Below are 10,987 nucleotides of genomic sequence, written 5' to 3' on the forward strand. Positions count from 1 at the left end.
TGAAATATCGAATAAGTTTAATTTATTTCACTACAGAGCATATCTGCATATATACAGCGTTTACAGTTTACAGTGGCACGGAGCAAAAGTTATCGGATTGATTTCTATTTATGGTATTAGTTCTCTAGTACTGTCAGTATTCATTAGTACTCCCTAGAGATGGGCAAACCCCTAGACTTCGAATAAATCTGAAGTTTGCCGATGTGTTTGTCTCGTTTCCTTCTTTGGAAAATGTTCAAAAGAGGAAACGAGACAAACATATCGGCTAACTTCAGATTTATTCGAAGTCTAGGGGTTTGCCCATCTCTGATTGCAAGTTTATGCACTGTTTATTAGTTTATGCCGTTGGCAAGCCGAGTCGAGCTAAATATGCCTAAACTGATCGATAAAAATATAGTTTATCTAAGAGTCCAGGACAGTCCAAAGTTACGGTGATGAATTTCATATTCGTTCATATTGCTGAAACACGTCAAATATATTTCTCAATATAAGTTTTAACCCTTATTCTGTACTTAATTAAATACATAAAAGACAAGTACATACATTTAAGCATAATAAGTATAATTATCTCTAATAAAAGAATAATTATTATAAATATAAATTCCAGAATTCATTTATATTTGTGGTAAATAGGTTATATTTGTATTATTTATGTTATTACTTTTCGTGAACGTAATATCACTTATTCATAAATATACTATTTTCATTTAGGGTTATGGAGTATAACACAGATGAATTTACTCCAAGAGCTTATCAAATTGATCTATATGAAATTGCCCGCAAACAAAATACTATTATCTATTTACCTACGGGTGCTGGGAAAACTTTTATTGCTGTTTTGCTTATAAAAGAATTGAGTGCAGATATACGAAAGTATTAGTCATAAATTATGTATTAATATGTTGAATTAATAACAAACTAAAGCTTTTTTTACAAATAAATCATGTCGTTGGATACATTTCAATGAAACTTACTATATTTTCTTACATCGGACTTATAGTACATTAGAATAACATTATTTAAGTTCTAATTTTATCTTATTTTTATATTTATATTAATTTTATTAATTTCTTGTTTAGACCCTATAATGAAGGTGGAAAACATACTATATTTATAGTTAATACAGTTCCTTTAGTTACACAACAAAGTGGTTATATATGTAGATTAACTGGATTGTCATGTGGAATGCTTAGTGGTGACCTAGGAGTTGATTTTTGGAATGAAACGGAATGGATGAATGTTTTAAATACAAATCAGGTATTGGAAATTACATATATATTTTAATTTACTTCTATAAATACTATATGTATTATTTTATCCAATATACATACAATTTATTAAATTATCCGTTTATAGATTGTCTATTCAATTGAATTGTTTTAAAAAGGATATTACATTACAGGTGTTAGTAATGACATCGCAAATTTTGGTAGATGCAATTTCTCATGGACATATATTTTTAAACAGAGTAAATTTGATAATTTTCGATGAATGTCACAGAGGAGTGCATGATCATCCAATGAGACAAATTATGAAACTATTCGAGAATTGCCCGATAGAACAACAACCAAAAGTTTTAGGTTTATCAGCTTCATTATTAAATTGTAACGTACAAGTGGATAAAATACAACAGATTATTCGGGTAAGATTAAAGTATATCTTTGTTGTAAAAGTGTTGAAGTTTAAAGAATTTAATGTGATATTTGAACTTTATTATAGAATTTGGAAGTAACATTTAATGCGAAAATAGCTACAGTAAATTCAATAGCTCAAGTTAAAAATTATTTTGCATCTCCAAAAGAAATAATTGTTGAGTTTGATAATTACGTTCTACCTGATGTTGGACAACGTATAAACAATATCATTGACCAGATGAAAGAAATTTTGCATTGTATAGTTTTAAAATGCTCTTTAAACAACGAGGAATCTAGCAAAATATTTCAATCAAAAACTATAAACGAAAAACTAATATGTCTACTATCGGATATTCAAGAACAGTTTATGCTTACAGGTATGAGTACAAAATTGATGAAAAACTGTGTATAAAGTGATCCTAGAAACTGTGACATCCATTTTTTTCTTTTATTTTTAAGCAAAGATAAAAGTTGATACAAGCAAAAGTTTTTGCTTTTAGAATCATCCTATATATGAAACATATTCATGTATATGCTATTAAGTTTTATTTTTAATGTAGGAATATATGGTGCAAGTAAATGTGTTTTACTCCATTTGATTCAACTAGAATGTATAAAAAAAAATACAGAGAGTATGGTATGTATAAATGGAAAACAAATATTTCATGTTGCATTTTAGTATCACTCAATATATATATTATGTTATGTTTAGGATACTACATACGTTCTGGAATACCTCGTTTCAGAATTGACTAAATTTAGGAAAATGTTAGAAGTTGAAATGGAAGACAATACAGAAATTAACAAAATTCAAAAGTTAGTCAACTCTAATTATATTTATTCTAACTTAATCAGTAATTCAATCATTTAAACGTAATTTTTATGGTTATTTAATATGAAATAAAATTAAATGGAAATAATATTAAATTACAGATATTCTTCTAATCAAGTTCTAAAACTTTTGTCGGTGTTGAAAAACTTTAAAAATACGATGGTTAATGATCAGAAATTTTGTTGTATTATATTTGTACAACGACGATTTACAGCAAAAGTTCTATATCAGATACTAAAGGTGAAAATTAGTTCTCATATTGATAACTTGAATTAAATTACTATTAATTTTTACCTTTATATAAAGTATTTGCTATTCACTTAGAATCTGTGTGTACACGATGAAGAATATAAATTTTTACAACCAGAGTTTGTGGTTGGATTTTCAAATAACCCATACAGAAACAGTAGGGAAGTACTATGTAACGCGAAATGGAATAGGGATGCTTTACACAGGTACGATGTTATTTTACATGTTTTCCAATTAATTTATTATGTGTAGGATGAAAAAAAGTTGTTAACAATTATCTGTGACTATCTATGTTAAGTATAATTTCTTTGGAAATTTACTTAGGTTTAAAAATGGTTTGTCAAATTGTGTTATTGCAACAGATGTAGTAGACGAAGGTATAGATATACCAAAATGTACATTGATTGTGAGATATAATTTGCCAATGGATATCAGGGCATACATCCAAAGCAAAGGGAGAGCACGATATATTGATAGCCAATACACATTATTGGTACCGAGAAATAACACGGAATATTTAAAAAGATATCAAAATTTTAAAATGATAGAATTATACTTACAAGAGGTATTTCTCTTTTTTCTAATTCGACAAGTTTCTTATGAACTATGTCCACTAAAAATTTATTAAATTTATCTATATGTTTTTAATAGCTTTTAATAGGTACAAATCCGCATTATATGGAACCAACCCAGGATGAGATAAGAGATAAATTATATGTATATAACATAAATCCATACATTGTGAAAGGTGAAGATGGGACAACGTGTACTATAACAGAGCAAACAGCGATTGGGTTACTAAATAGATATTGTGACAAAATATGGAAATCCAAATTTATGAATTTAACGCCAATTTGGGCCTTACATGAAATTGTACTGGAAAACAAACCAAAATTATACAAGGTATTAGAAATTTTAAAGAATCTCGTTTCTCGGTTACTTACCTATTTCTATATCTATAGAGTATCTAATTGGTATTTGATATAGTTTATTGTACTTGGTAATGTTTATTCTACGTAATAGTAGTTTCGTTATTAACGTTCTTTTAGATTTCTCTGAAACTACCAGTTGTATCTCCATTGAAAACTGAAATATTTGGTGATGCTATGGAGTCCATTAGTATCGCAAAGCGATCTGTTGCTATGAAAGCATGTATAGAATTGCACAAAATAGGCGAATTGTCTGACAGGTTATTACCAAATACAATGAATGCTATTGCTAAAAAGGGATGTAATTTATTCCCAAATTGGGTAGATGAAGAGGAGTCGGAAAATGAATTGACTGGGACACATAAGAAAAAGCGACATCATCCATTACAGGTAAAGTAAAATATAAACTTATTACAGCTTTATGTAACATGTAGATACATGTTACATGTTACATGGACTTGTGCATATCTAATATAAATATTATTTACAGTTTCCATCTGCTTTATATGGTGCATATCCTCTGCCAAATGAATCAATATATCTTCATCTTTTGCATATTAAACCTGTATATTCATCACCTCATGATACCCGACATTTGGTATTTTATAATTTGCTATCTAACAATGCAGGTTTTGCAATAATTTCTTCAAAAGAAATGCCAAAGGTAAACATAAAAGCTACTCTATATTTCATGATGGAATATTTGAGTGCTTATCGCATGCTTTTTGCAGATACCATCCTTCCCAGTTTTTATGAATGTCGGAGAATTAAATGTTAATATTAAAGTAAATTATGCAAGTATGAAATTATCTGCAAAGCAAATTCAACGTATAAAAGTCTTTCACACTTTGATATTTAGTGAAATTGTACCGGTTATAAAATCTTTTATGGTATTCGATAATTATAATCAAGATAATTGTTTCTTAATTGTACCAGGTATGTTCGACTTAGTAATAAAAATAAAATATTTACTTACAATACTGTACATACTTACAGTACGATAATATAAATTTTAAGTAATTTTAATAACTAAATTTAAATATACATTAAGGGTCATTAAGGATTTTTCATATTTTCATAAAAATTATAATATTTCAGTTGATGAAAATTGGGAAATTAATTGGGACGTAATGAATGAATATCAATCTATAGAACGTATACCACCACCGGTTCCATTTCATATTAGGAACAGTGACTATGAGTTAGCGTTAGTTGTACCCAATTATAGAGTATCCCCAGCTATGTACTTAGTTACAGAAGTTTGCGAAGATCTTACACCAGGTTCATGTTTCCCAACGGATAACTTCTTTACGTACGCTCATTATTATAAGCAAAAACATGATTTGATAATAAATAATTTAAAGCAACCGATGTTGGAGGTACACGTTATAACAAGGAAAATTAATTTTATACAAGCTAGGTAATATACAAATTTTAATGGGCAACTGGAATAAGCTTCAATTTATAATTACGTTTCTGGTTCTTCAATACAGAAATATGCAGAATGAGTCTAAACGGCGAAAACGTACAGAGTTACCTAAAGATTTGAAAGAGCATTTAGTTCCAGAATTATGTACTAGAATTAAATTTCCAGCTTTATATTGGCTTAAAGCAACAATGTTACCATCCATTCTGCACAGAGTTTCACAACTTTTAAATGCCGAAGATCTTAGATCTACTATTGCTGCAGAAACTGGTTTAGGATCCATATCAATACAGAACGAGTGGCCGTCGTTAAAAATTTTGGATGAAGAAACAGACGAATCCTTTGAATCTTTGGTAGAAGTTCCTATCGATGAAAATATGGAAAATCCACTACCAGAACCAGTTCTAGAAGGTCCAGAAATAGATGGTATACTTTACTTCACTTTTATTGCTTTTATCAAAGATAATACATTTTTCCAGAACAGTACAGTAATTTACAAACACATAATTTGTTGTATTATTTTGCGTTTACAAACATTATTGCTGAAATCAAGGAAACTGTTTTTTTTATTTATTAATTAAATAATTGTATACAGTGCTAAATACAGAAGCATTCCATTATCCGTGGACAAAAGATCAAGAACCACCTGATTTAGATAGAAATATTGAAGATATCCAAATGATCCAAATTGAGCATTTCTGTCAATTTATGTCTGGAACTTGTAATGAAACTGTCGACAAAACGATGGTATTTATTTATATTTTAAGTAACTTTTGAGTAAAAAAATATATAGTACTAAATAAATAAGTTTTATTCTAATGACAAACGATTAAACCTAATAACCGATAGAATTATATAAAATTTTGGAACGAAATGTAAATACAGTATTAATCGATTCAATTTTTCGTTATATAAATTATATTAAATATAAAGCACATTTTTTTAGAAAAATAAAAGAGTTCATGACACGAACGAACTATCGATACCAGTGCATCCTTTAAAAATCTTATCATTAAATAATTCAAGCGATGGTCCTAGTCCTGTTGATATTATGTATGTAAGTATGATCTATAATTTTTGTACATCATTTATATATCAGCATTATTTTAATGAAATATCAATTTATTATAGGCATTGACAACTAAAGGACATGATGCATTTAATTTGGAACGTCTAGAGACTTTAGGAGATTCATATTTGAAATTTATTGTATCTTTATTTTTATATGATAATTTTCCATGTTATAGCGAAGGCCCTTTAACGTCATTAAAAGGGAAACTAATTGGAAATCGTAATCTTTATTATTGCGGAGAGAAAAAACGTATCCCTGGACGTATGAAAGTTGATGATTTTGTCCCATTTAGTAATTTTATTGCTCCAGGTTATGCAGTATTTAGATTACTTCAAAAATTGCTATTAAATGAAGAGGTTCGTTATTTGAATTTTTTTAATATAAGTAGGATAAATTATTTAATAGAAAAATTCTTTATTATTTTGTATACTTACAATACTTAAAAACTAATCGCACGGAATTTAATTGTAAATATTTATAATTCTTTATTTTCTTATGAGTATACAGTTGTGTAACTTTAATTACTAAAGTAAATTCGTTACACTTACATTAAAATAAATACAATGTATCATTTTCTATGTAAGATATCACCAAATGTTTTGTATGAAATTCAAATACCCGAGGCGGAACAATTTACTGGGCATATAAGCGATACAACATTCAATATAATGCAAGAAAAAGTATCGAATTGGAAGACAGTAGAATCACAAACTGGTATGGAACATTATCTTGGAATACAATCTGTTTCTGATAAAACAGTAGCAGACTGCGTGGAAGCATTAATCGGCGTCTACCTCAAAGTACGTAAACGAAAATGAGAAATGAGACAGAATACATGATTTTAGTTCTTTCGAATGAAGCATTTAACATGCATATTTTTAGAGTATGGGTATCAAAGATACTGTGACTTTATTAAAGTGGTTTAAAATTTTGCCAAGACATATTAACGGTGATATCTTATTGTTTGATAAGTCAAGAAGTGTTGTAGTCTCCGAAACTGTAAATCAGGATAAATTAAATTATTTCATGCCTTGGGCCTCTGATATAGAAACAAAACTTGGTTACAAGTTTAAAAATCGAGCTTATTTATTACAGGTAATTTTTCATTTAACATATAGATATATGTTATGTTATGTTATGTTATGCAAGTTTATATAAAACGTAAATATTTTAGGCTTTTACACATCCTTCATATACAGCAAATAATATAACAGAATGTTATCAAAGATTGGAATTTCTTGGCGATGCTATCCTTGGTAAGAGAATTTTTTAAAATTAAGATTAATATTTTGTACATTTACTTAAAAATTATTTAAACTTATATTCAGTTAGAAGTAATTCCTTTTATTCCAGATTTTTTAATTACATGTTATATTCATGAAAATTGCGAAAATTTTGAACCCGGTGCTTTGACAGATTTAAGGTCTGCTCTTGTCAACAATATCACATTTGCATGTATAGCTGTACGATATGGTTTACATGGTGCATTATTAGCTTATGGACCAAGTTTAAACGATGCTATATATCGGTTTGTTAAATTTCAAGACGAAAGAAATCATGTAGTGAACGATGAGGTACTCGATTATTAAATCGATTATTTCAAGTGTAACATATTTTTATATGTATACGACGTATTCTATCTTTATAGCTTCTATGGATTTTATTGGAAGAGGATGAATGTAAATTGGCTGAATATGTAGATGTTCCGAAAGTTTTAGGAGATTTATTTGAGTCAACAATAGGAGCAGTGTATTTGGATTGCGATAAAAACCTTACAAAGGTTTGGGAAATAATTTATCGCTTAATGCATAAAGAAATTCGTAAGTCTCTATAGATTGATAATAATAAGTACATTGACATAATTTATTTCTTGATAATAATAGTTCATTTTTATTTAGATGAATTCAGTAAAAATACTCCAAAGCAACCGATTCGTGTATTGTACGAAACTCAAGGAGCTCGGCCACAATTTTTGTAAGTATATTTTGTTTTCATAGTTTTCTACAAATTTCTTGCACGTTAAATAATTTCCTTTTCAGATCTGCAGTAGAAGTTGACGAGAACGTTGTTACGGTACCTTTAAAAGTAATTATCGATGGAGAGATGAAGCTCTATCATGGATTTGGCACAAATAAAAAGCAAGCTAAATGTGCTGCTGCAAAACAAGCTTTAAAATCTTTATTATGTAAAACTTAAGATAAAAATGGAAGATTTTATTTACAAAAAATAATTGTATATATCGAGAGCATTCAAAGTACATGTTCCTTTATTGTTACTCTTATAATTTTATATACATTCGAACCGTAATATTCGCACAAAAACCTAGTATGTTGCACTACATTTGCAACTAAAAAACTAGTCGCTTAACAACGAAATGTCTTCCATTTAAAACAAAAGCAATTCGTGGATAAGAAACACGATTTTATAACAGATAAGCATAGTGAAATTCGTTTTTTGATACCTGTCTCATATCGATATTTTCGATACTTCCAGAAATTTTGTTCTTATCTTTTTTGTAGTTGTCAAAGTTCTACCGTGTTTGTGAGCGCAAGTATCTACACAAACGACCATACGTTTATATGTTAAACTTACAAATATTTATATTATAATTTTTAAATAAAACAGATATGTGCTATACTGTATCGTCATTAGTTTTCATTTTTTCGTTTTTTTAATGATGGTCGATCAAATATTTGTTTCATTCCAGCAGCTTGATTATTATGAAATTTCAGATTTTGTGCAGTTTCTGAAATCCAAGGTGAATCAAACTGAGTAGTATCTTGATCAACTAAGTGAGTATATTTAGTTCTGCCACTTCGTCCAAAGTTTTTCACTTGCATAACTTTAGGTAAAATTGTTTTGTCGAAATGATCTTCCAAAGTTGCACCAGAGAAATCTCGTTTAAATATATTGTCTTCTTTATCTAGATAGAAGGCTCCACGATGATAATACTTTTGCAAAAATTTATATTTTCCCTTGGCTGCTTTGTTTGTAATCACTTTTGGATTTAAACGAGCTTCTTGTCTGCGCTCCTCTTCGGTCATATTACGTATACGTTCAATCTCGAGACGTTCTTTTTCAAGTCTGAAAAAACCATATTGTTTAGCAAAATACACACAAAATAAACATAAGTACTATACTTTTTAATGATACATACTGTTCTCTCTCTTCACGATCACGTTTAATTCTTTTTAGCTCTCGTAATTTCCAGGCTTCGTATTCCACTTCGTCGTTTTCATCGTCTGTACAAACATCTTCCAGTTTTCCTTCGTATTCATTGTTATTTTTACCAACTTGCGTTTCCTTTCTTATTGCCTCTTCTACCATCTGTACAATAAATAAAATTAAATGTATTTACTTTTTTTATCTATTTCATTTATAAACGTTACCCGTAAGGTTTGCCTTTTCCGTTCTTCAGATAGTTTCTTTGCTTCAATTTCTGCCTGTTTTTGTTTCATTGCTTCTTTTTCTTTTTCCATTACTGTGATTCTATCCTTTTTACGTACAAAAACTGGTTTCAATCTTGGCCCAGTTTCTTCTTCCGAATCGGTGTATTCTTCGTATTCCGAGCTCTCCTCGGAACTGTCACCCGATCTTTCATCTTCTTCGCCATGAATCAATTCCTCTTCGTTTCCTTTCTTCGACAAAACCCGCTGTTTTAATGCCTCGCGTCTTCTTTCGATTTCAGAATCAGACAATTCTTCGTCCTCCGAAGAGTCGGAACTTTCTAATTTGATCCTTTCGCGGGTTCTTTCTGGCTCGACTTCAATTAACTCTGGCTCATGAATATGCCTATGTCTTTCCACGTGAACTTCTGTACTAGTATTAGATTCCTTTTGTTTTTCTAGCCGTGTTAATCTCCTTATACGTGGATCATCTTCATCGCGTACCCTCACTTGCGATTGTACAGGTATATCTGTAGGTATTTCGTTCTCCTCGTAACCTTTATGAACTCTTCTTTCTAAGAAGTCTTCTTCTTCGGATTCTTCTTCCGAGCTAGCTGCTGGTGCATAATCTGGACGTTTGCCAGAAACATAACGATGCACTTTTACTTTTTTCATAGAAAGTTCACCTATAATAAAAAGCTAGTTTTAACAATCTTATACACACATAAAATACAAATCCAGAAATTGACATTTCATTGTAAACCTTTATCATTTTTTACAGGTACAGCGCCTGCTGTACTTTGAATTCCCATAGGTGCAGGTGCTAAAGAATTGTTTATTACAAAATAATCCATCATTGTTATGATGCTTTACAAAATACTTCTTGAAAAAACAATAAAAAGTTCCATAAACCGTAGTTTTCTCGATCAACACAACACGGATCATAGACATATATGTCTATGACACTGATCGGATCGACCCAGTAGTCATGCAGTACGTTGCTAGCATAACAGCTGGGCCCCCAAGCAGAGATGGGCAAAACCCTAGGCTTCGAATAAATCTGAAGTTTGCCGATATGTTTGTCTCTTTTCCTTCTTTGGAAAATGTTCTAAAGAGGAAAGGAGATAGACATATCGGCAAACTTCAGATTTATTCGAAGCCTAGGGTTTTGCCCATCACTGCCCCCAAGCTCTACTCTTGTGAACTTTAAGCCCGATTTTAATTCGCGCCCGGCGCTACCCGTGACGCCAGTGTCATTCCTTTACGTGCCATTGAGCTCATATTCTATGTAAGTTTATTCTATGGTATATGATTCTTATAAATCATTTTTCCTTTATTTTAAGCCACAGGCTTTCTTCGTACTCTTCAGCCAGCCCTAACCCAACCATGAAAAATCAGGGCAGCGTCCGGAATACGAACTCATAAAGAATAATTGATTAAATATATCGGTGGCGCCATC

At 30.1% G+C, this 10,987-nt stretch overlaps 2 protein-coding genes across 2 annotated transcripts; one reads left to right on the forward strand and one right to left on the reverse strand.

Annotated features, from left to right (window-relative positions):
- The first annotated feature begins 361 nt into the window (after nucleotides 1–361).
- LOC128875500 (endoribonuclease Dicer) lies at nucleotides 362–8,784 on the forward strand. Its single transcript, XM_054121137.1, has 26 exons — nucleotides 362–625; nucleotides 712–873; nucleotides 1,080–1,257; nucleotides 1,403–1,642; nucleotides 1,720–2,011; nucleotides 2,195–2,271; nucleotides 2,347–2,450; nucleotides 2,568–2,706; nucleotides 2,791–2,921; nucleotides 3,040–3,280; nucleotides 3,367–3,618; nucleotides 3,765–4,034; nucleotides 4,135–4,308; nucleotides 4,376–4,580; nucleotides 4,743–5,064; nucleotides 5,138–5,496; nucleotides 5,666–5,817; nucleotides 6,017–6,127; nucleotides 6,202–6,498; nucleotides 6,727–6,942; nucleotides 7,025–7,237; nucleotides 7,317–7,398; nucleotides 7,496–7,716; nucleotides 7,791–7,962; nucleotides 8,041–8,116; nucleotides 8,182–8,784. Exons 2-26 carry the CDS (start codon nucleotides 716–718, stop codon nucleotides 8,336–8,338), a joined length of 4,839 nt encoding a protein of 1,612 aa, XP_053977112.1. The 5' UTR covers nucleotides 362–625; nucleotides 712–715; the 3' UTR covers nucleotides 8,339–8,784.
- LOC128875511 (microfibrillar-associated protein 1) lies at nucleotides 8,291–10,518 on the reverse strand. The gene is made up of 4 exons (XM_054121147.1): nucleotides 10,292–10,518; nucleotides 9,532–10,214; nucleotides 9,300–9,469; nucleotides 8,291–9,226 (listed from the first exon to the last, which is right to left on the reverse strand). The coding sequence occupies exons 1-4, from the start codon at nucleotides 10,383–10,385 to the stop codon at nucleotides 8,791–8,793; spliced, it is 1,383 nt and encodes a 460-aa protein (XP_053977122.1). The 5' UTR covers nucleotides 10,386–10,518; the 3' UTR covers nucleotides 8,291–8,790.
- Nucleotides 10,519–10,987: the final 469 nt, after the last annotated feature.

The sequence above is a fragment of the Hylaeus volcanicus genome, chromosome 1 (genome assembly GCF_026283585.1).
Source record: "Hylaeus volcanicus isolate JK05 chromosome 1, UHH_iyHylVolc1.0_haploid, whole genome shotgun sequence".
In the NCBI taxonomy this organism is placed as follows: domain Eukaryota; kingdom Metazoa; phylum Arthropoda; class Insecta; order Hymenoptera; family Colletidae; genus Hylaeus; species Hylaeus volcanicus.

Excerpts from the sequence above, each read along its gene's own strand:
- LOC128875500 (XM_054121137.1), top strand. The coding sequence starts at position 716 with ATGGAGTATAACACAGATGAATTTACTCCAAGAGCTTATCAAATTGAT. Across the intron at positions 2,272-2,346 it reads AAAAAAATACAGAGAGTATG|GATACTACATACGTTCTGGA; the intron begins GTATGTATAAAT and ends TGTTATGTTTAG. Across the intron at positions 6,128-6,201 it reads GTCCTGTTGATATTATGTAT|GCATTGACAACTAAAGGACA; the intron begins GTAAGTATGATC and ends AATTTATTATAG.
- LOC128875511 (XM_054121147.1), bottom strand. The coding sequence starts at position 10,385 with ATGATGGATTATTTTGTAATAAACAATTCTTTAGCACCTGCACCTATG. Across the intron at positions 10,215-10,291 it reads ACCTGTAAAAAATGATAAAG|GTGAACTTTCTATGAAAAAA; the intron begins GTTTACAATGAA and ends TTTTTATTATAG. Across the intron at positions 9,470-9,531 it reads GGAAAAGGCAAACCTTACGG|ATGGTAGAAGAGGCAATAAG; the intron begins GTAACGTTTATA and ends TTTATTGTACAG.